The sequence below is a fragment of the Rhopalosiphum maidis genome, chromosome 3 (genome assembly GCF_003676215.2).
Source record: "Rhopalosiphum maidis isolate BTI-1 chromosome 3, ASM367621v3, whole genome shotgun sequence".
Taxonomy (NCBI): domain Eukaryota; kingdom Metazoa; phylum Arthropoda; class Insecta; order Hemiptera; family Aphididae; genus Rhopalosiphum; species Rhopalosiphum maidis.
The window spans coordinates 15,846,082-15,868,541 of NC_040879.1; the positions used below are offsets into that span (position 1 = coordinate 15,846,082).

General features: G+C 31.6%; 3 protein-coding genes across 3 annotated transcripts; 2 read left to right on the top strand and 1 right to left on the bottom strand.

The window, feature by feature from the left end:
- Positions 1-4,431: 4,431 nt before the first annotated feature.
- LOC113560139 (protein ANTAGONIST OF LIKE HETEROCHROMATIN PROTEIN 1-like) lies at positions 4,432-9,003 on the bottom strand. The gene is made up of 3 exons (XM_026965904.1): positions 8,563-9,003; positions 4,764-5,221; positions 4,432-4,651 (listed from the first exon to the last, which is right to left on the bottom strand). The coding sequence occupies exons 1-3, from the start codon at positions 9,001-9,003 to the stop codon at positions 4,432-4,434; spliced, it is 1,119 nt and encodes a 372-aa protein (XP_026821705.1).
- Positions 9,004-13,034: 4,031 nt separating this feature from the next.
- Positions 13,035-14,028, top strand: LOC113560140 (KRAB-A domain-containing protein 2-like). The gene is made up of 2 exons (XM_026965906.1): positions 13,035-13,869; positions 13,970-14,028. Exons 1-2 carry the CDS (start codon positions 13,035-13,037, stop codon positions 14,026-14,028), a joined length of 894 nt encoding a protein of 297 aa, XP_026821707.1.
- Positions 14,029-14,609: 581 nt separating this feature from the next.
- Positions 14,610-15,005, top strand: LOC113560232. The gene has a single exon (XM_026965993.1). The coding sequence runs from the start codon at positions 14,610-14,612 to the stop codon at positions 15,003-15,005; it is 396 nt and encodes a 131-aa protein (XP_026821794.1).
- Positions 15,006-22,460: the final 7,455 nt, after the last annotated feature.

The following is a 22,460-nucleotide window of genomic DNA, read 5'->3' on the forward strand; positions in this document are numbered from 1 at the left end:
TTTTTTTTATGTAATATTATATAATAGTGATACATAATATAAATATGATGTTTCTATATAAAATATTATACAAATAGTTACTTACTTTCTTCATTTTAATATTAATGTTTTTTTTTTTTTTATACTATTTAGTGTTCACGACAGATCAGACACGTTTAGTAATTACGTTTAATAATTAAAATAATTCAAATGATAATTAACAAAAAATTTATTTTGATAATGTATTTTTTGGAACATCTATGTACAATCATGGAGAAAATTGAAAAAGTAGAGCTTTTATTAAGGGTAAAACTTAAACTCATTGATATAACGGAATCCAACTAAAACTATAATTAAGAACTACACTTAAGTTTAGTAAAACTATAGCTTAAGTCATGAAATACCGGCCCTTATGTGCTACTCCATGGTTTGGTTTGTATGCACTTGACACTGCGATCATAGCGGGAAGCGGAATGAACGATGAAATGTTCCATGGTGGCGGCTTTGTAGGTGTATAATTATATAATATGAATACGTTCGATTATCTGTACTCTATAGTATGAGAGGGGTTGCTGTGTGTGTTGTTCATCTTATCAATACGGACTTAACTACAATATGTCATATAATATGTACTATGACCCACACCCATATATCGATCTTAGTTTATTTTTCATGGAATATTAGTTTTGTCACGTTATAGAACCCCCCGGACAAATTTGTAAAATCTGTGGATAATCTGTGCCAAAAGAAACATGAAGTTATATAAGTTGGATTTATGCAGAAATTATTATTATTATCATTATTATTTTTTTAATTATATGTTTCATACTTGAAGTTTGTTTATCATATCCATTCGACTTGTGGCGAATAATATTTTTTTAGATGGATACAGTTGAATGTTCAACGAATCGATCTCCATTCGGATGCATCACTACATATGCGTTACGCCTTCATATTTCAGATATTTCAAAAGGGCCCTCATATAATAAAAAAAACTTAGATATATGTTTGTCAATCGCACTACTGAGTCGGTGTGTCTATATTAATACGTTGTCAACGATCCTATAATAAAAGGATGGACTTGTCGCTTGTGTGCCTCCCGACATTTTTCGGCGTTTGTAAATTGTACTTCTCGCGCTATGGTTATTCGATCGATATTATTTATAACTGAACTTGGTAGAAAATCTATTAGTAAGCGGCCCCTTCCCAGTAATTTTTAAAATAATTAGGATGGGGTAGAATGTGTCGTTTGATGTCTCACGTTATTTTTAACCCATTCAATATATTCTACGTATTTGTTCCAACTTTGATGTCTATTGTGGCAATAGGTTCTAAATAACCGTCCTACCGCCCTATTTTACGCATTACCCTCTCCACGGGATTTGACTGTGGATGGTACACACTGGTCATATACGGCTGAACATCAAACTTACGTAATGATTGTTGCCAAATTTTACTCGTAAATTGTTTACCAAGGTCGGAAATAATAATTTTTGGTTTTTCGTATGTGGGTATATAATCGTTTAATTTTTTTGTTATACACGCTTTCGCGGTGGCTTTACATAACGGAAAAAGTTTAACAAATCGAGTAAAATTATCTGGTACTACCAAGATGTTAGTATATCGATAGTGGCCCTTCGGTAATGGACCATAGATGTTTACTAATACGCGATCTAGTTTGTCTTTGGCTTACACCGACACCATCTCACCCTCAGGATTATAATTTGTTTTCTTACTATAATGACATAGGTCGCACGCGCGTACTACTTCGCGGACTGTTCTAAAAAACCATCCGAAATAAAGGTGTTTACGAAATGCGTGTGCTGCTTTACAAATCCAGGATGTCCCATAATATAGTGAAACGCAATAATTAAAATTTATCTAAGTGTTTGGTGTATAAATATACCACGGTGAATCCCTATGATCAGATTTTTGTATAAATAAGATATGATTGTGCAATAGGTAGTATTTCGATAGTTGTTAATAATCGTTATGTTGAGATTATTACGAATTTTAATAATTTATTGTATCGTTTCTGTTAATTTGGCATTCGGTATAGAATTTGGGTTATAGAGCTAGGTAACGTGGGTGGTATCATCATGGATAAAATTACTGGTTGTTTATTGTCGGTTACGTCATCACGTCCGACTGGGTGTCGGGACAGCGTATCTACTGGATTTTCTTTATCTGGGCAATGACGATTTTTCGAGTTGTACTCTTGTACTATAAGTTTTCCACCTAGATAGTCACGCATTTCGTAATTTACACGTAAATAGAAAGATTAACGTTTGATGATCGGTATATAGCTCAATCGGATACCCCTAATATGTATATCCTAAATTTCTGGCATGAAAACACAATGACTAATAGTTCTAACTCCGAGATTGTATAATTCTATAATTTGGCAGCAATAAGGGTTCGGCTCGTGAAAGAAATTGTATGTCGTTCATGGTTATGATCGATTTGAAGAAGCTCAGCCCCGAGTCCTACGGTCGAAGCATCAGTTTGGATTCAAAATAGCTTGTTAAAATCGGGGTGCGTTAGGGTTTACTGAAAACATTTTTTTTTCTTGAAACCTTGTTCGTTCATCAGATTGTCCAAAGTCCCAGGAGACTCCCTTTTTCAATAAATGAGCGAGTGGTCCTAATAATGTTGAATGATTTCGTGAAAATTTTCTATAAAAATTACAAAATCCTATAAATGATTGTTAATCTTTTCGATTACGGAGCTCCGAGAACTCGCTGATCGCTCGAGAACCCCCGTCCGAAATATAATGACTTAAGAATTTTATTTTTGGTTTAGCGAAATTACATTTTTTATATTTAAACGTTAAGTTTGCATTCAATATTTTGTCGAATACCTATTGGATATTTCAAATATGTTCATTAAAAGTTTTTGACGCACTCAATATGTCATCTACGTATGTATGTATGTCTTTCGGCTAATATATTCAAGGGTCATCGGAGATAATGCTATCTTGAGTCCATTAACAAATGCGGCATTCGAAATATTAACCCAAACGGTACTACACAGAACTGATAAGAGCGACCGCCGTATAAGAAACTGGTATATTTGCGGACATCTGGGTCCAAAGGTATTTGTCAATAATCCGAACTAAAATCAAGAGTAGTAAAGTACCTTTAGTCGTGAAACTTTGCGAGAATATCGTCGATAGGAGGGGACAAATAACGAGTAGGCTCAATCACTGTGTTTAATTTCCGCGCATCGAGAGAGATCCGTATTGATCCATCGGGTTTCTGGACACTCAATATTGGATTATTATACGCTGCCTCAGATCGCTCAATCACATTCTATTTAGTTCATGTTGTACCGCGGGACGCCATGAAAATTAAACGGGATAAGGTTTTAATCGGAATTACTTGTGGTCAATGACCTTAAACTGATACGAAAAGCAATTATGTCGTCCGGGACGGTCTTGAAATATTTTTTAGTAATCAGCCAGTAATTGGTGTAATTATAGGTGTTCATCGGTGTTTAACGTGCTACTAGTTGTTCTATTATCACTAATGACATTTTGATGGTTGATCGATAATATGCATGTATCACCTTTGTACTCTAAAGCCTCGATTACACTGAGCCATTTTACACGCTGCGTGTCGGCGATTAAAGTCGTGCACGTATGAGCGTGTAGCGACTTGTTCGATTACATTGAGCGATTAAATTCGCTCGCTCGCTAGTCGCGCACACGCATTCATCTGATATAGACGTGACAAGAAGTTATCATTAATATAGATAATTCATTCGTTTTCTTTTATATTAAAAATTTTAAAATTTATGATAAAGTGGAATTGTAATAACATTGTTGACTTTTTAAAAATTTACGAACAGTATCAATTACTGTGAAACATAAAACATAAGGACTATTTGAACATAAAATTAAAAGACGAAATGTTTAAAAAGTTGTATGCAGACTTCGAGACTGAAGGATTGGTAATGGGAATAGATGAAAAGCAACTCAAGGCAAAAATTAAAAATTTAAAAGATGTTTATAGAAATGAGCTTGCAAAAATCGAAAAAAGTAAAAAAGTGGAAGTGGAACAGATGAAATATATTCTCCAAGACTTACGTGGTTTAACTCTGCCAACTTTTTTCGTGAAGTTTTATCAACAAGACACAGCCAGTCAAATTTGGTAAGTTTGAATATTATATAGTACAATAATATTGTTAGTGTTATAAATTAATAATTAATACCAATATTCAAAGTATGCAGAAACTATTTCCTATTTAAAATTAGTATATAATGTGCAATGATAAATATTTCATAATGAACAAAACTCAGACAATATAAATGAGAGAATATTTTGTTTAATTTTATAAATATAAATGTAACGTAAATGAATAGCTTAACATGTATTTATTTGCTTATACTTTAAATTTAATTTTTCATAATTGATTACTTAAAAGTACTTTAAATAAATTCATTAGGTTTATTTATATAGTTATGCCAACTTTCTCCCATTGCCACGGTAAAGGATTTTCCTCTATAAAATATTTTGCCAATGAACTCCTAACATCTTCTGCAGCTCGTTTATAGTTGTTGCTGCCCATTCTATTGACAGTTTCTAGATTATTCACGTATTCTCTCCATTCCCCAGGAATAATATTTCCGTTGTTAAAATCCTCTTGGTCAACTGCTTGTGGAGGTATATAGCTATTTGGAGTAGTTTTACGTATCCAGTTGTGTTAGACTACAAGCTGCATATATTAATTTATCTATTGTTTTTGTCTGTAGATCAATTGGTTTAGAAAATATTCGGAATCACCACACCAGAATGCCAAATGCGTTCTTCACCACCCTTCTAGCACGTGAAAGACGATAGTTAAAAATCATTTCATAATTATTAAGTCCAGTTTTACTGTATGGTTTTAATAAGTTTGTTTTTAATGGAAATGCATCATCGCCAATAATAACACATTTTTCGGGCATACCTAAGGTATTATTTTCTAATGCGATATTTAAGGTACTATCTCGAAATATTCCACTATCACTAGCTCGGCCATCAGCTCCTATATCGATGTATGTAAAACAATAATCACCGTCAACCATTGCGAACAATATAATACTATAGGTTTTTTTATAATTATAAAATGATGAGCCAGAACCAGGAGGTCGTTTAATTATCACATGTTTTCCGTCGATTGCACCACAACACATTGGAAAATTCCAACGATGAAAAAATGTATCCTTTATTTTCTCCCATTCATCAGCAGTCGCAGGCACCTGAGAATTTTAAATTTAAATTAAGTTTATATTGTATAATCATTTTTTTTTAATTATGTATGGAATCATATTATAAATAATCTAAATTTCTAAATTGATTATTATTGTTTAGATTTTAACCAATTTAAGTCAATGTTCGAATGAGGTGGAATCTAACCCAATCGAAGAAATTGAAAAAGAAGGTTCAACAAGGGGACCCATAAACGATATTCAAATAGATGAAACAATTGGGAGACCAAGACCGTCGTCAACAAAAATGAAACCACCATCAGGGTCAATAAAAAAAATTAAAAAGCAAACAGCCCCTAATATAGCAATTGCAATTGAACAATTAGACAAAATCGCTCAGAGTGCAAATGAAGAAAAAGCGTATGATCACTTTGGAAAGTACGTTGCATACGAGCTTCGCCAACTACCACAACGCCATGCTATTTTGTTACAGTCTGAAATACAAAGATGTATTATTCGGTTCAGATTATCTACTTTGGAACCTCTACCTCAACAATACCATCAACAACCATTACCATACACGGAACAACTTCATGTAAATGTCGCATCACCATCTACCTCGTCAAGTTCAATAAGTAATTATACATCTACTCCGCGTGTGAACGAGGAATACGATATGTTAAGCCAAGCTATCATAAATTCTTTTTCAGACAATGACCAATAATTTGTATGAATTTAAAATTAATTATTATATTATACAATTTAATAATGATACAGTTTAAAAAAAATAAATAAAAGAATTTTGTTGATATTTAGTTTAATTTAACCCTGCATCAGTCGCGCGTTCTACTATTGTAGTACAGTGATAATCAATTTAATTTTAGATGGTTTTGGAATTACCCAATGACAATGATAAACTAAATACCTTTTAACAACATTATATGATTGAAAACTGTAATGATTTCGGAGTTTATCTTTCAGTGTAGTTCCGTATATTGAGCAATCAAGTTTTATGTTCTACTATTGTAGATTACGCGACGACTCAGGTACGTAACTTTTATACTACATCTCATATTTTAAACTCCCGTAATTTGTATTAAAATGAAATAGTTTAAACTTATATTAACGTTATACATTATAATTTATATTATATAACATTTATATAATATAACCTACTTATATGTTATTGTTTTTGGTACCTATATAAATTATTTATATTATTTGTACCCATGTCATGATACTTTTTCTTTATTTATTTTGTAAAATAATTTTACTTTAGAAAATGGATAATGTTATTGAGCAATGGCTTGAAGAAGAAGAAGAAGAAGAGTTGATTGAAGGTGTTAGCGTAGATAGTAATGAAGAATTAGAAACTGATCATGTTGAAGAACAGTGCAAAGATTCGAATACAGAACAAGAATATACTGATGATGAGTATGAAGGTGAGTCCACTTCTGGTGATGATAATATTGGGTTAATTGTTCAAAACAAATATTATATCGGGAAAGATCAAACAAAGTGGAAAAAAAAAGTTCCTCCACAAAATAGTAGAACACGTTCTCATAATATAATAACGCATTTACCGGGGCCTAAATCAAACGCTAAAAATAAAAATCACATATGGAATGTTTTTCTCTTTTCTTTGACGATTCAGTAATTTCAATAATAACAAAAAGCACAAACATCAAAATTCAAGTAATTCAGAATAAATATAGTCGTGAACGTGATACAAAGGAAACGGATGAAACAGAAATAAGAGCTGCTATTGGTATACTTATACTAGCGGGCGTATCAAAATCAGGGCGGCAAAATATTTTAAAATTATTTGATGACACTAAGGGTACTGGTATTGAAACAATTTATTTAGCAATGAGTAGCCAACGGTTTTGTTTTTTAATGCGAAATTTACGTTTTGATAATTTTACTGATCGAGAACAAAGGAGGGAGATAGACAAATTAGCTGCTATCAGAGAATTGTTTGAAATAATATTACAAAATTTTCAAACCAATTTTATACCTAGTGAGTACTTAACTATAAATGAGCAGTTGATTTCTTTTCGTGGTCGCTGCTCATTCCGTCAATATATACCCAGTAAACCCGCGCGATATGGCATAAAAATATTCGCCCTCGTTGATGTCAAAAATGCGTATACATACAATTTAGAAGTGTATGTAGGCACACAACCTGATGGGCCTTACAAAATAAATAATAGTCCAAATAACGTTGTGACCAGACTTGTCCAACCGATTGAGGGCACTAAACGTAACATAACAATAGATAATTGGTTCACATCTCTCCCTTTAGTACTTCAACTATTAGAAAAAAAAATTAACTGTAGTTGGAACTATGAGACGTAATAAAACATGTATTCCAAAACAATTTGCAGACCCAAAAAATAGACCAATAAATTCATCATTATTTGGATTTCACAAAGATTGCACATTGACATCATATGTACCTAAAAAAAATAAAGTAGTGATTGCTGTTTCTACACTTCATCACGATAATAATATTGATCCGACAACTGGAGATAAAAAAAAACCAGACATTATTACATTTTATAATTAAACAAAATGTGGTGTTGACCGCTTGGATCAAATGTGCAGTTTGTATGATGTCGCTAGAAACTCCCGACGTTGGCCTTTAACAATATTTTTTAATTTATTAAATATTTCTTGTATTAATGCTTTGAATGTATACTCCGCTAATAAGAATTATACTAAAGTAAACAGAGCAGACTTTTTGGAAAACTTGCGCTTTGTCTAATTAGACCAAATACAGAGAGACGAATACTCAATAAAAATTTACCAAAATCCATAAGATTTCGAGGGAGAAAATTATTAGAATTGGAAAAGGAAACAGAAACAGAAAAAAATGTAAAAACAAAACGCCCAGGTGGAGTTGGTAAATGTCATCTATGTGGACGAGCACGTAACAAAAGCACACGTAATTCATGCGAAACTTGCTATAAATGGGTATGCAACGATCACCTCAAATATATATGCGATTGTTGTTTCAATAAAAAACAATACAGTACATCTTCAGATGAAATGGATACTAAGTAAAACTTAAAATTAAAAGACTAACAAAATAATTATAAGCATTCATGTATAATATTTTAACTCCTTTAAATTGTAATAGGACTTTCGACATATGTATATTAAATTAATTAATATTGTACAACAATTTGATTAAAAATATACATTTAATATGATTATTGAATAATTTGGTTAAATCGTTTATTTATTTTGTAATAACAAATTATTAATGACAACAATTGTGATTGTTCTACAAATGTAGACGCGCGACTACTTGTGTGATATTAAACAACGCGACTGATGCAGGGTTAACTTTATTTATTAGTGCCTTATTTTTTTATTATTATACTAACTTTAATAAATGGTTCCAACACTTGAGAAATCGCAGTAAGTACATCGGGTAAAAATACTGAAATTGTACATTCAGGAACGCGAAAAAGATATCGTAAAGACTTAACTGAATCCCCAGAAGCTAAATAACGTAAAGTTATTTCCAGTTTTATTTTCGACGGAATCGCCATCCTCATTTGAGTGTCTTCTTTCTTTATTAGGTCGTCAATCATCTCTAACAATGTATCAAACTGGGCCCCGTTCATCCTTAGAATATTTCGGTAGGCTGTAGAGTCTTCGTATTTTAATTTTTCTAATAATGTACTGGATGCACCATATTTATCTCGCCTTGAAATCCAACTTCTGATCCATAATCTTTTCTTTTTATACTTTTTCTTTTCCAATTCCTGTCGCAATAAATGAGAAATCACAACAACTCCCGCGCGAACTACAGCTTCCGACATTTTGACCAGTCACTACTCACTGGCATACTAGCGATTTTGCCAGCTAGGGCGATTACATTGAACGATTTTACTCGCTGAAGTGTAAAAAACGCCAGCGACTTGCGACTAAAGTAGCCCGGCCGTCAACTTTAATCGCGAGCGAGCAGCGAGTATTCAACACGCGGCGAGTAAGCGACTAGACCGATTACATTGAGCGACTTTAATCGCAGCGAGTTAATTCGCAGGCGACAAGCGTGTGAAATCGCTCAATATAATTGTGGCTTAACGGATATGATAGACAGATTTCGTTATCAACGTGGTTATATTCGTCGTTAAAGATATATGATTTATTATAGGGTCGAAATTTATATCGATTTTATCGGACTCATTAATTACGTTGGGATTATCGTTCCACAACGGAGAAGAAATAATTTTATTGTTGTAAATAATAATGATTTTATTATCTGTTAACCAGTCGTTTCCCAGAATAAGTTACGTTGATAGACTAGGAATAATTAAAAATATACCATTTGATTTAACATTATGTACGTCAATTTCCAAAAACGTCTGAGTATGAATTTTCTTATTCTTACCTATGAGGGCGGTCGAAACAGTTATGCCAGTAATCGTAAAAATAGGTAAACATTGTTTTGGAAATTTGGTTTGTTAAAATTTTAAAAAAATGGTCAGACATGGTCGTAACTGAGGCACCGGTATCCAATATGACAGAGTACTCATGATTAAAAATTTTGATTTACATTTTCGGTGTAAACGACAGTTTTTCGGGTTGAAGTTGATTTTCGGTTAGTAGATGTGATAATATATTAATGGTTTGAGGACTGTTGACAATGAGGAGGAACATGACCTCGGTCCTTACGAAATCTGTCCGTTCGCGTTTCCCTGGTCGGGACCGTTTACTAGGTTATCCGTTGCTCCACGGCTCATATTTGTCGTTTGTGGAGTAATGCCGTTACTATTTTCGTGGCGACTGAAGTTTGATAATTAGAACGATAATTGTTATTTCTATTATTATTACTATTATCACGGTTATTGTGATTATAGTTCGAATTGAAATTTCGACCATGATATCGAGAATTATCGTTCGTGTTACCGTTATCTTGAAATGAATTATTAATATTATTGCCTTCATTACCGTCACGATTTGCAACAATATTGTTAGCGATTTGATTGTTTTGATTGTTATTCGACGGTTCGGAAGTATATTCATAATAACTAATTTCATTTATTAACTCATCCACGGTACGTAGTCAAAGATTACGAATCGTATTGGACATCGATCGGGGATAGTGTGATAGTAGTCTTTTAATCTTTTCGGTATCCGGAATAGGAAGTTGTAAGTACCGAACTTTGTTGACCCAATCAATGGTGTGCTGTTGTAGACTCGATGTATCTTGATGGTAATGTGGACGATAGAATTCGTTACGTACTTTTTCTTGTTTGATAGGACACCAAAAGTGTCGTCGAAAACGTTCAAGAAATTGATCAAATAAAACTATGGGACTTAGTGTATAGGACCAACTTTTAGCCCTACCTGAGCCGCTGCATGCGGCGTTAATTTTTGCTAAGTCGATGAACACTTGATTTTGAAAGTAATTATTAAGTTTTTCAAGAAATTCTTCGGGGTGTATCGGATCAATATTACCGTTAAATACCCGGGACGATATCTTTTATTTTTTCCGTGCGATTAACGAAGCTTTGGTTAAAATTATATGACTGAGGTATCCGGGAAAACTCTTGAGACGTTATCATACTCGGTACGTCAAAACGATAAGCACTGTTATTAATATCGTTCATTGCGCTTGTAATTAGGTATTGTGAATGACCGTGGACGAAAATACATTACAAAGTTCAGGTCATGGACATGTAATTGCATTTCCGATTATGGGCGTTGGATCGAACGTTGACATGCGTGGAATACTCGACGTAGTCTCATGCGTCTGCATTTTTTTTATTACGTTCTCCACCACAGCTAGACTTACAGCTTGCCCCTCGACTAGACATACTCGTTCCGTTGGGCTTGATAATTCTTACTTCGTTTCATGTTTATAATTCGATATCTGTTGATTAGTATATTACTTACACTCAGTTCTTAATTTCTGTTGTTCGCATTGATATTGTCCATTGGCGAAACCTAAATTAGCACGTAATTCTTCAATATTCTTATCAAGTTTTGAGTCTTGAAGTAACTTGTTTAATATGTTTTGGTGACGGTTAAACCTGTCATTTATCTCAGCTAAACTGGTTCTAAAGTCCCTACTGAAATCAATACGGTTTTGTTCAAGTTTTTTATTTAGCGCCTTACACACGGAAAAAAATATTTATATTATAGTTAATAGTTGGATAAATTTTAGTTGAGAGAACAAGATTTCTATTGATATAATATTTTATTTTATTATCTTAACTATATCATTTAGTTACATGTATTGAATAAATTTAATTGCTGTATTGAAATATTACAATCTTTTAATTGTGTAATATAACATTTTATATGATAGTGTTAACAATCCCATTTAGTTACATTTATGCGGTCTCTGTATTTTATTAGTAACTATTTCAGTGATTAAAAATGTTGCAACTATAACCAATGATAATAAACGGATAACTGGAATTGAAATAGAAAATAAAAATAGGCATTATTGTTGAAATATTCTATTTATAATTTAATATAGCTGATAATATACCCAATATTATTTTTTGTTTACGTGTTCTCCTATGATAACTCGTAATTTTCAATTTTATTTTTATAATTATTTGATGTCACTGTAGAGTGCAGACTGCAGACAGTGTAAACTAGTTTAACCGCTTTACTCAATAGGTACTCATCTATCATATTGCACTCGGTTCTCTTCTTACAAAAAAGTCACGTTACGAATTTATAGGTATAAACTGCTCATTGTTGTTGCTTATTTTTGCACGTTCTACCTAATGTAGTTTTTTCAAATTGTTTTATAAATTAATTAAATAATATTATGGCCGATGAATTTGTTGTTCAAATTTTAAAATCAATAAATTTACCGCAAGAAATAATTGATTATTTTAAAGGCATGTTTTATTCTATAATACATATACATTAATACATAACAGTATTATACATAATAATATTTATAGCATCACTAATTGTCACCTATTTAATAAGATAATATTTGACTTTTTATATAATTGTAGGATAAATAGAATTAATAAGTCAATTTACATAAAATGTATATAAACTAATTATACTAATTATATAACCATGGGTAATACTGTAATTGTATGTAACAGACGAGTACCTAAATCAATTAATTTATATTTTACTTTTGTTAGATCAAGAAATAAATTAACATGCATTTAAATCTTTAAACAAATCAATCGTGAAAGAATTAATACTTACTAAAATAGGTTATATAAGCCTGTCTTACGAAAGAACGGGACTATTTCGCGCATGTAGAATGAGCTGCCCGGCCGTCCAGCACGCTGCACGCGCACTCTAGGTACCGATATATCACGACGGAGAACGATCGGTTCACGTCGCCGCCGTGTATATGTTACGCCGAATTCACGAAATTGCCGATTTCATGAATTAAGCAGACTTTTTCTGCCGATTCCATAAATTCGGTAACATATTATTATGACATAATTACAAATAGTGGATTATAAATAAACAATAATTGCACGTGTGCTGATCGCATTACCACCGCATTATGCCGTAATCTTTATTACCTATGATAATAAAATATCGCGATAAATGATAATCATATTATATCTTGAACACTTCGATTCATCTGGTGCTAATAGTGTGTGAAGTACGAACGTTGAACGGTTCTATAAGTGCGCTTACGTTGCGATATTACCTAATATTTTTATTTTTTATAACAACTATTATAACTATGGACTCTAAATGGACAGCAGAAAGAGATGCAGAAGCTGTTAAAATTTTAACTGATGACAATTCTATAAATAAAGATAGACGGTATTATCATATCCGTGAAAAATTTGAACTAATCGAGGTAGCTGGCGTTCGATGAGTTCGACGAAAGCGCGATCAACGCATTATGGCAGTAGTTGAAAATTTCACTAGTATTATTCGTGATATGCATGTGGCCAGTGGACATAAAGGTGAAACAAAAACACACAAGAAAATAATGGAACACTATTCTAATATTACAATGGCTGCTGTAAAAGCTTACATTGCTAATTGTGAAAGGTGTGCGGAAAAATCAAAAAAAAAATGTACGCGAGGTGTTGTTGTGCGGCCTATTTTATCTTCCTCTTTAAATGAACGCGGTCAAGTCGATCTTGTCGACTTTCAAAGTTTACCGGATGGTGATTTTAAATTTATCCTTCATTATAAAGAACACTTAACCAAATTTTCAATTTTCCGGCCATTGAAATGCAAAAAGGCTTCGGAAGTGGCCAAAGAATTATTAAACATATTTTTGACGTTTGGTGCCCCTCACGTTCTGCAGTCCGATAATGGTCGCGAATTCACAGCCGATATTATAACTGAATTAGCATCATTGTGGCCCGATCTAATACTAGTAAATGGTCGGCCACGTTATCCACAAAGCCAAGGATCTGTAGAAAGAGGTAATTGTACGTTGAAGGATTCACTGGTGGCGTGGATGCGAGATAATAAAACTGCGGCGTGGAGTTACGGCATCGCCTTTGTACAATGGGGTGTTAATACGACATATCACGAAGCTATAAAAATGACTCCATACGAAGCAGTCTTTGGTCAAAAACCACGGATAGGACTGGCAACAAAAGTACCTCGACAGTTGGTAGAAAATATAATGACAGGTACATTAGAAGAGGATATACTGAAAATGCTTTTAAATGAGGACAAAGAGGACAATGAGGACGTACAAGTACTCAATACTGAAGTGAGTAATAATTCAAAAATATTTTATTTTTTTTTATATTTTTATATTATAAGTTAAAAGTTAGAAAAATAAAAATAAAATTTAAATATTACTATAATTTATAGTAAAGAGTAGTGGTCGGCCACTAGCAGCCCGCGCCGCTAATGTACACGGCCCGCTTTAAATTTTAGAACTGCAACATTTTTTTATTATAATTTAAGAATGTAAAATTTCTATTTTTATCCGGTGAACTCTTTTTAATTCATGAATGTGGCCCGAAAGTCCAAAAAGGTTACCAACCACTGGTATAGAGCATTTCTATTTGCAGCGGAACATCGATTAATCGTATTTCGATTATCCGTATTCGCGAGACAAACGTATTTTTGACGATAACAACTAAATAATTAAAACGTAATATTTTTTATAGACAATAGATTTAGAGTGAACGCAAGATACAGAAGAAGTATTAGAAGCTACTACTGCGTGCTCGCAGCATAATATTATTCCAGAAAATAAAATAGAACAAAAATTCGAGAAATTAATAAAGACCACGCAAAAAATTTTGGATATTGAAAGTGACACCGACAAAGTAAGTCTATGCATAAAATGTAATTTAAATTATTGATTATTTATTATTTTTTATTATTTGTATATCATATTATATATATATTTTAGAGTTTTGAATCTATCAACACGAAACTCAATCATCCTGCTCTTAAACAACGCAACATTGCAGCTCAAAATTTAAAATGTCAAGCGGAAAGGATGGTAACCAGAGGCAAAGGCATCCTTCCTCCTTTAAAAGTTGGTGACAATGTGCTGGTGTCAATCCCGTCGGTAGATCGAGGGCGAGGAGATGCAGCCAACCTTCTTGCAGTTATCATCGAAGAAAAAGATGGTAAATTTCGTATAAGGACTAAAGAAGGGATTTTAAGCACATGGCTGGAACGGAACAGTCTGGCAGCTACAAAGTACTGTTCTCTAACGACTGCAGACGTTCAACAAAATGAATATTCATTACGGGAACTTGTTAGATTGGGGTCAATTGGGACCGGACAAGGCTATCGACGTTGTACTTGTCGTACAAATTGCACATGTAAAAAAAATAATATGATGTGTAATTTGGCGTGCCACCCAGGCTATACTTGTCAAAATGTTTAAATAAAATACAATTTTTTTTATTCACTTTTTTATTTATTTTTTATATACATATAATATTTATTATTACAATTTGATTTTAACATATTTCCAGCATTTTATACATTTATTTAAATTAAATTATGTTTTATAATTTTTTTAAGAAAGGTCTTGCCGATTTCACGTATTCGGCGACAACGTTGCCGATTTCATGAAATCGGCAATTTCGTGAATTCGGCGTAACATATACACCGCTTCCAAAAAATACGTATTATATTTTATTATGCGTGTAGTATTAGCCGATAAGTAACGTAATACGTAAATTAGGTAAATAATATTATGTACATTTTCGTAATAAGAATATTTGTGTGATTTTAATATATTATATTATTTATTATTTTATAATAAATAAATTACTTTGTGTATTATGAAATGATATAGGCGATATAGCTTAATAAAATACAAAAGTAAATAGTCAAGATATTAAAGTAGATATATACAAAACACTAAATACTAAAAAAACAAAAAAATAAATTGATACATACAAATAAATGAATTAATATTACATACAAAATATAAAATAGTAAATTCAAAATATCAAATTACATACAATATAGTTATAGTCAAAATAATTAAATAATATATAAATAAACAAATTTATTTAATCGGAATCAGATGAAGTTTCTCCTGGAATGGTCATTATAGTCGAACCCATATTCTCCATTACTTCCTCCACGACAAAGTTGATCTTCCAAAATTTTTCTTCGATTTTTTTCGTATGATTAATAAAATGTTTCCACATATGAGGTGTGCAATGGTGGATACCGTCTTTTAAAAGTTTGTGTACATTATTTAATTTAAATGTCGAATTATTTGACTTAACATGTTGTTTGACGACTAACCATGCTAACTCTGTTGGATTTAGTTCGCAGTGATAGGGTGGTAACCGCAATATCACCCTATTATACTCTTTGACGTATTCGTCAATAACATATTTATTGTACATTGGTTTAATGCGCTTCACAATGTCCAATAACCGTATCTTAAGCATGAGTTTTTCAAATACTTCCCCTTGTTCCTCCAACCACTTCTCTATATCAATTTTTTTCCAATTTGACGTAGGATATGATTCGGCTTTCACACTGTGATACGGGGCGTTATCCATCACGATCACACAATTGTCCTTGAGCAAAGGTACGATGGTTTTCATCCAGTCAAAAAAAGTATCACCACACATCTCGTCATGGTAATCGTTCGTATTTTTTTTTGATTCGAACGACAAAAGACCACTTGGAACAAATCCGTTTTCGGAACCAATGTGGAGAACAATCAAACGCTTGCCCTTCCCAGTTGGATTGCTTGCACCGGTTGTAAGGCTTTTGAGGAATGCGTCTTTACATGATTGTACCGTCTTGTCAACCCATATCTTACTAGGGACGTCACCTGCATTTACCCACGTTTCGTACAGGTAGTAAATAGTCCGCCTTTCTGCACAATATTTCCGAATCTGCTCTAAATATTTATTTCTCCAAATAACAATTTCGTCCTTTTCGATCATTGCACTATTGCGACCTCTTTTGCTGTATTTAAAATTCATACTTCTTAGCAGCCTATGAAGTTTGGCACGAGAGAAATGAGGCAGGTCGGGGTCGTCGTTGATGGAAATAAGAATTTTATCAAGCGTCGGTATTTCACGTCTAAACCAAAAATCGTGAACTTTATGACGCACGGCATCTTTTTCAAGATCGTCAATTTTTTCGATAACTGTCGCTCGGTTTTTGTTTTTATTTGGAGATTTTAATACACCTGTGTTTTTATAATCTGAAATTGTCTGGCCAACGGTATTTTTTCCCACTCCTGTTGTTTTGCAAACACTTTTTATTAATTCCTTATACTTGATATCCGGATGTTCCAATAGTGTTGTTTTATAAACATTTATTATAGTCGTCTTCTGGCAAGAACAAACAAACTAAAAAAAAGTTATAAAAATGTTATTCTTAACGTAAATTATTATTCTTGAATTTTGTTAAAAAAAATATATGAATATGAATTCATTAATTAATATATACTTAATATAAATATATTTTAACTGCGGTCTGTTTCAAAAAAACATTCAAATACATATGATGTGTTGTAAAATAAACAATTTAAAGTGGGTGCTAATAACTGAAATTGAGAAATTAATAACTGAATTGTAGTGCCAATAACTGTAGTTTTAGGACATTTTGGAAACAAATATACATTTTTCTAAAGAGTACCAATAACTGTATACTTTACCCTATATGAGATGAATTTAAATTCTGATTACAGATAACGAAATATTACAATATTTTGATACATAAATTATATCCAGAGCTTGAAACCGACAATTTTTTCCGGTTTCGATTTCGGTTTTGGATATCGGTATTTATTTTTTCCTATTTCGTTTTTAGTTTCAAAAATCGGTATAATTTTTTTCAATTTTGTTTACAGTTTCGATATCGATTTTGGTTTTTAATGGTCTTAACCGGTGTTCAAAATCGGTATTCAATATCGGTTTAAAGCCCTGTAATATAAGTAATAAAATTATAAAAAAATGTGTTACCTTTCCTCTCGGATTTTTTTTTACCGGCGAAACGCCATCACCAGTTGTTGAACAGGAAAGCTATTCACTCATTATTATAATTTCAATCACGAAATTAAAAATCACACAAATCACTGTTAAAATTATTTTAAACAAATTGCTAATACGGCGGAGAAACTATCACTAGGCACGCTACGTATACACAGACACCGTTTACTCCTCACCACGACCGCCGGCGACCACCAGCGACGATCATCGTCGTCGTTGCAGCGGTGGGGATGCGAAAAAATGACCAATTTTGGTCGAGACACGGTCCCGTTCTTTCGTGAGACAGAGTTTAGATCTTCAGTATGGCGTAAGATTACCGATTTGAATCAACTGACTGATTCAAGTAATAAGTATTGCAGTAAGTAATAATCTATGTTTCTTTTTGTAGGAATAAAAAAATACTAGAATTTATTAACTTATATAAAGGTATAATACATATATATTAGGGTGTCCCTTATCTAACTATAAAATTTTTTTTTGCATTTTTGTTAGTCTCACCCACTTAATTTATGTATATGCATATAAAAATGAACTACAAAAAGTTTCGAGTCAATCTATTAAGGTTAACCCGTGCCGACTTGAATTTTAAATTTGAGTATATTAATTCATTCATAATTTAATGATAAATTTTATATTTCTATATATAACTCATTTACAATTAGGAAAATTAAAATTTATTACATAATATGTTTTAAATATAATAAAATTGTCTATAAATTATGTTCTTACATACTTCTTCTTATTTATTATAATTTACAAGTTATATTGACTTTTGTGTATGAAAGTATTTTTTTTCTTAAAATATTATTATGAATTTTTATTAATTAAAATTGTTTTTTCAATGTTTCCTTTTTACAATCAGGATATAGTCTTCTGTGTTCTTGTATACATTGTAATAGCAACTCAGACTTCTTATCATCTTTGGTTAAACTTCCGTGAAAATCTTCCATAAGTTTAACTGCTCTTTCCGCTGTATCATTTACTACATTTAGTGAGCATGCAGTTTCTTTCCCGTGTAAATAACTAATTTGAGTGTCCCATGTGCTCGGATCATCATTCAAAAAGTCCGTATTAATATTAAATCGAGAAAAAAATTGCATACTGTTCTTTGATATAAAAGAAGAGGCCAGTGTTTTTTCTACAAAAAAAAATAATTTTTTTTCTTTTAATAATATTACTTACGTAATTAAATATCAAAAACGATAATATAAATAGTATAATATACCTGAAAAAGTTTCGCCAAGATCTTGAAATGAAACAATAAGACGCTTAGTTGGTTGGAGAATTCCATCATTGTTAAGTGACTGTACCATTAATTTTTTGATTTCGTTTGATAATGTGTCATCAAAGAAAGCTAATGCTGCTGTCTCTTCTGTTAAGTACCATAAATGATTACTAATTTTTGCTATAGCGGCTTTTGAAATTTTGGCGTGTTCATTTTCATAGTTCTAAACATTTTATAAAATTTAAATCGTTTGCCGGTGCTCTAACTGCTGCGGTACAGCTGAACCAAGCTTTCAAATAAAATCGAACAATAAAAACACAAATATCACGAATAGCGTATTTTTCAGAAGATGATAAAGAGTATTGATTTCGGAATATATATATTTTTAAACAGTAAATAGCTCTACTCATCCAGCGAGCTTGATGCATTGCTCCAGGTGGACGTATTTTAAATTTGTTGTCCAAATTACCATTCAAAAAAATTATAGATAGCTCAAGTAATTCTTTATAGTCATCTCTGTAACATTTATTTTGCAACATAGATCGACAAAAGTGGAGAATATCATTTCGTACATCTTCTAAAGCAGTGCAACACTCAAGGTCGTTTATACCAGAAGTTATATTTGTAATATCAATTTTATTCCAATTGTTTCGAAACTTTTTGAATAGTGGGATATCAGGACTTGTCGTTGTATGAGGAAGTACAGTTTCAAAAACGCCACGTAAAATTATTTCGTATATGTGGTGGCGACATGGTAGGTAAAGTAAGTCTCTTCCTAATTTTTGCTCCAATAAAACACATGCACCATTTAAACGCCCTGTATTTGAAGCGGTGGTATCACAGCATAGAGCTTGAATAACATCTGTTACGCCCCAATTTTCTAATGCATAATATATAGCATTAGATTGTTCTTTTCCCGTTGATTTTTCCAACTTTGGGATACCAATAAGCAAATCTCGATTCTTACTGGTTAAACCAATTGGTAATCTATCAATACCCGAGTCTCTAACATTTAACGTCGGTAGTATTTTTCCATCCCAGTGTACAGTTATATAACTAGGAACAGAACTTTGAAAATTGGTTTTAATTTTATTGGCGCGTTCAACTCGTAAAGCATCGCGGCATCGATGTATAGACGATTTATTTATAACCAAATTATCAACAGGTTAGGTTAGGTTAGGTTAGGTAAGGTTCAGCTGTTGCTTGAATAATATAAACTGAGTCCCGTACACTTAATTTACATCGATCTAATGCAGCAACAAGCTTTGGAGAAATAAAATTTTTGCGGCCCCTTTTTTTTTCTGATAGTGTCATCGGTATACTAGTGCATTGTGTGTATTCAGAATCTGACGATGACGACGATGAACTTAAAGACATATCAGATAACTGATTTTGAATTTCAGTTGCATTATAATTTGATAATTGAAGTTTTCGATCTGTTAGCTTTTCTATTTCACTACATTTACATTTTTTTGCTTTGTTTTCATTTTCAAGTAACTTTTTGTCTATACCACCAAGACAACCAATTCGACCAGGAAGTCTTTGATTAATTAAAAACTGTTTGTCATTTTCAATTTTTATTATATTTAAAGCATTAACATGTGCAATATCAAATAAATTGTTCAGTTTGTTTATGAATTTTGTTTCTTTTAATTTAAATGTATCACCTACTTTTTGTGAATTTTTTTGTAAAGCACGCCATTCTTCGTACACATTCAAAAGTTTATTAATGCAATGTTGAACTGCTCGGACAGGAATTCGAGCTTTTTCCCAAACAATATTGCACTCACGAACGGCTAACGAAGCACTTTCTCTAGTATTAAGTTTTACTGTTCTCACATTATAAAAAAATACTGAAAACACTTGTCCAATCGACGGGAGTTTTGAGCCTAATATTTGGGTAGATGGTGACTCAATCAAAAATATTTGATCATCAGCTCGTAATTTTCTTGACATATTTGCAAAATAAAAAAAAAACGTAACAACAAACGAGGTACTCAACTAATTACGCACCGTAACGAACACGACTGCACAATATTATTAATAAAAATTTATTAGACTCGTGGATTGTAATCCATATTATTCTTATCTAGAAAAAATACGATAATATTTGACATAACGATGTTTGTAATGTTCAAATAATCTGATGATTTCTGTGATTGTGTGCAATGTGTAATGTGTATTTATAAAAATTCATAATATAATTTTGATAAAATAGTACTTTCATACACAAAAGTCAATATATCTTGTAAATTATAATAAATAAGATGTATGTAAGAACATAATTTATAGACAATGTTATTATATTTAAAACATATTATGTAACAAATTTTAATTTTCTTAATTGTTAATGAGATATATATAAAAATGTAAAATGTATCATTAAATTATGAATGAATTAAAATAGTCAAATTTCAAATTCAAGTCGGCACGGGTTAACCTTAATATATTGACTTGAAACTTTTTGTAGTTTTATGCATTTACACAAATTAAGTGGGTGAGACTGACAAAATTGCGAAAAAAAAAATAAGGGACACCCTAATATATATAGTACAATATGTAGGTACAATACATTTATTTATGCTTGGTTTTTGCAACTTTGCAAAGTTACAAAATCCAAACACCCATAAGCGTGTTCAAACATTATCGGCTGGAGTAATTCTGATTTTTGTGCGACACTGAAAGTACCTATTACCAGGTTACACTTTTGCTTAGTTAATTTGTAATAATAATAATAATAATAAAAATAATTACTATTCCTAATAACAAAATTATTAATAAACTAAAAATTATACCTATGCTTGTAAATAAAATTTTATATGTTACTTTATACTTTACCTATGTACTTTAATAACCATGTATCAATGTATCGATTTGCAATGTCGATACTCTGTTTTTTTCTTATTTTATAGAATGAATCAAATATTGATTATAATCTTTTTTTCTGATGGTAATTTCAATAAAATATTAATGACAAATGATATAAGTAGTTGTAGTTTCAATTATAACGTTTCACAAATAGGTAGTTAAACATATTATTTTAGTAGAAAAAGATTTAATCGTTCAAGAGCAACCACCAAGTGAAGGTTTTGACAATAATATTAAACAAAAAGAAATATTAAGTATCCCTAAATGATATGTGATGGAACAACTAAAGTAATCGATGTAGGCACAATTTAATTATTAGTCCTTGTTGAATTGATAAGTATTAACTGTGAAATGTATTTAATATTTTTATATAGAAGGAAAATAATGAAGTAAAAAATATTTTAATGAAATACTATGAAGGGCAAATAATTCTAAACCATTTGAAATTCTCTGATATGTAACAACCATCAATGAGAAACAAAATGGCCCATATTATCATAACTCATAGTTACAGAATAGTTCTGATCAAAAGATAACAACATTTGAACTTAAAAAAGTGTCTTTTGAGTTAGTAAAACTTTGGGACTTGGTAGAACAAAAATGGAACAGAACGTTAAACTATCGGTATAAAATGTTGTTGGAAAATGAAAATAAAAATAAATATTTTGATGATTATCCTGCAATAAGAGCTGCAAATGAATTTTCTCTTAGTATTTTTTAAATTAAATAAATTAATTGTTATAGATAGAAATAGATTTGAATAACTTATATCCAG

Excerpts from the sequence above, each read along its gene's own strand:
- LOC113560140 (XM_026965906.1), top strand. The coding sequence starts at position 13,035 with ATGGCAGTAGTTGAAAATTTCACTAGTATTATTCGTGATATGCATGTG. Across the intron at positions 13,870-13,969 it reads AGTACTCAATACTGAAGTGA|TAAAGAGTAGTGGTCGGCCA; the intron begins GTAATAATTCAA and ends TATAATTTATAG.
- LOC113560139 (XM_026965904.1), bottom strand. The coding sequence starts at position 9,003 with ATGTCGGAAGCTGTAGTTCGCGCGGGAGTTGTTGTGATTTCTCATTTA. Across the intron at positions 5,222-8,562 it reads TGTTGGAACCATTTATTAAA|GTGCCTGCGACTGCTGATGA; the intron begins GTTAGTATAATA and ends TAAAATTCTCAG. Across the intron at positions 4,652-4,763 it reads GCATTTGGCATTCTGGTGTG|CTATATACCTCCACAAGCAG; the intron begins GTGATTCCGAAT and ends TACTCCAAATAG.
- LOC113560232 (XM_026965993.1), top strand. The coding sequence starts at position 14,610 with ATGGTAACCAGAGGCAAAGGCATCCTTCCTCCTTTAAAAGTTGGTGAC.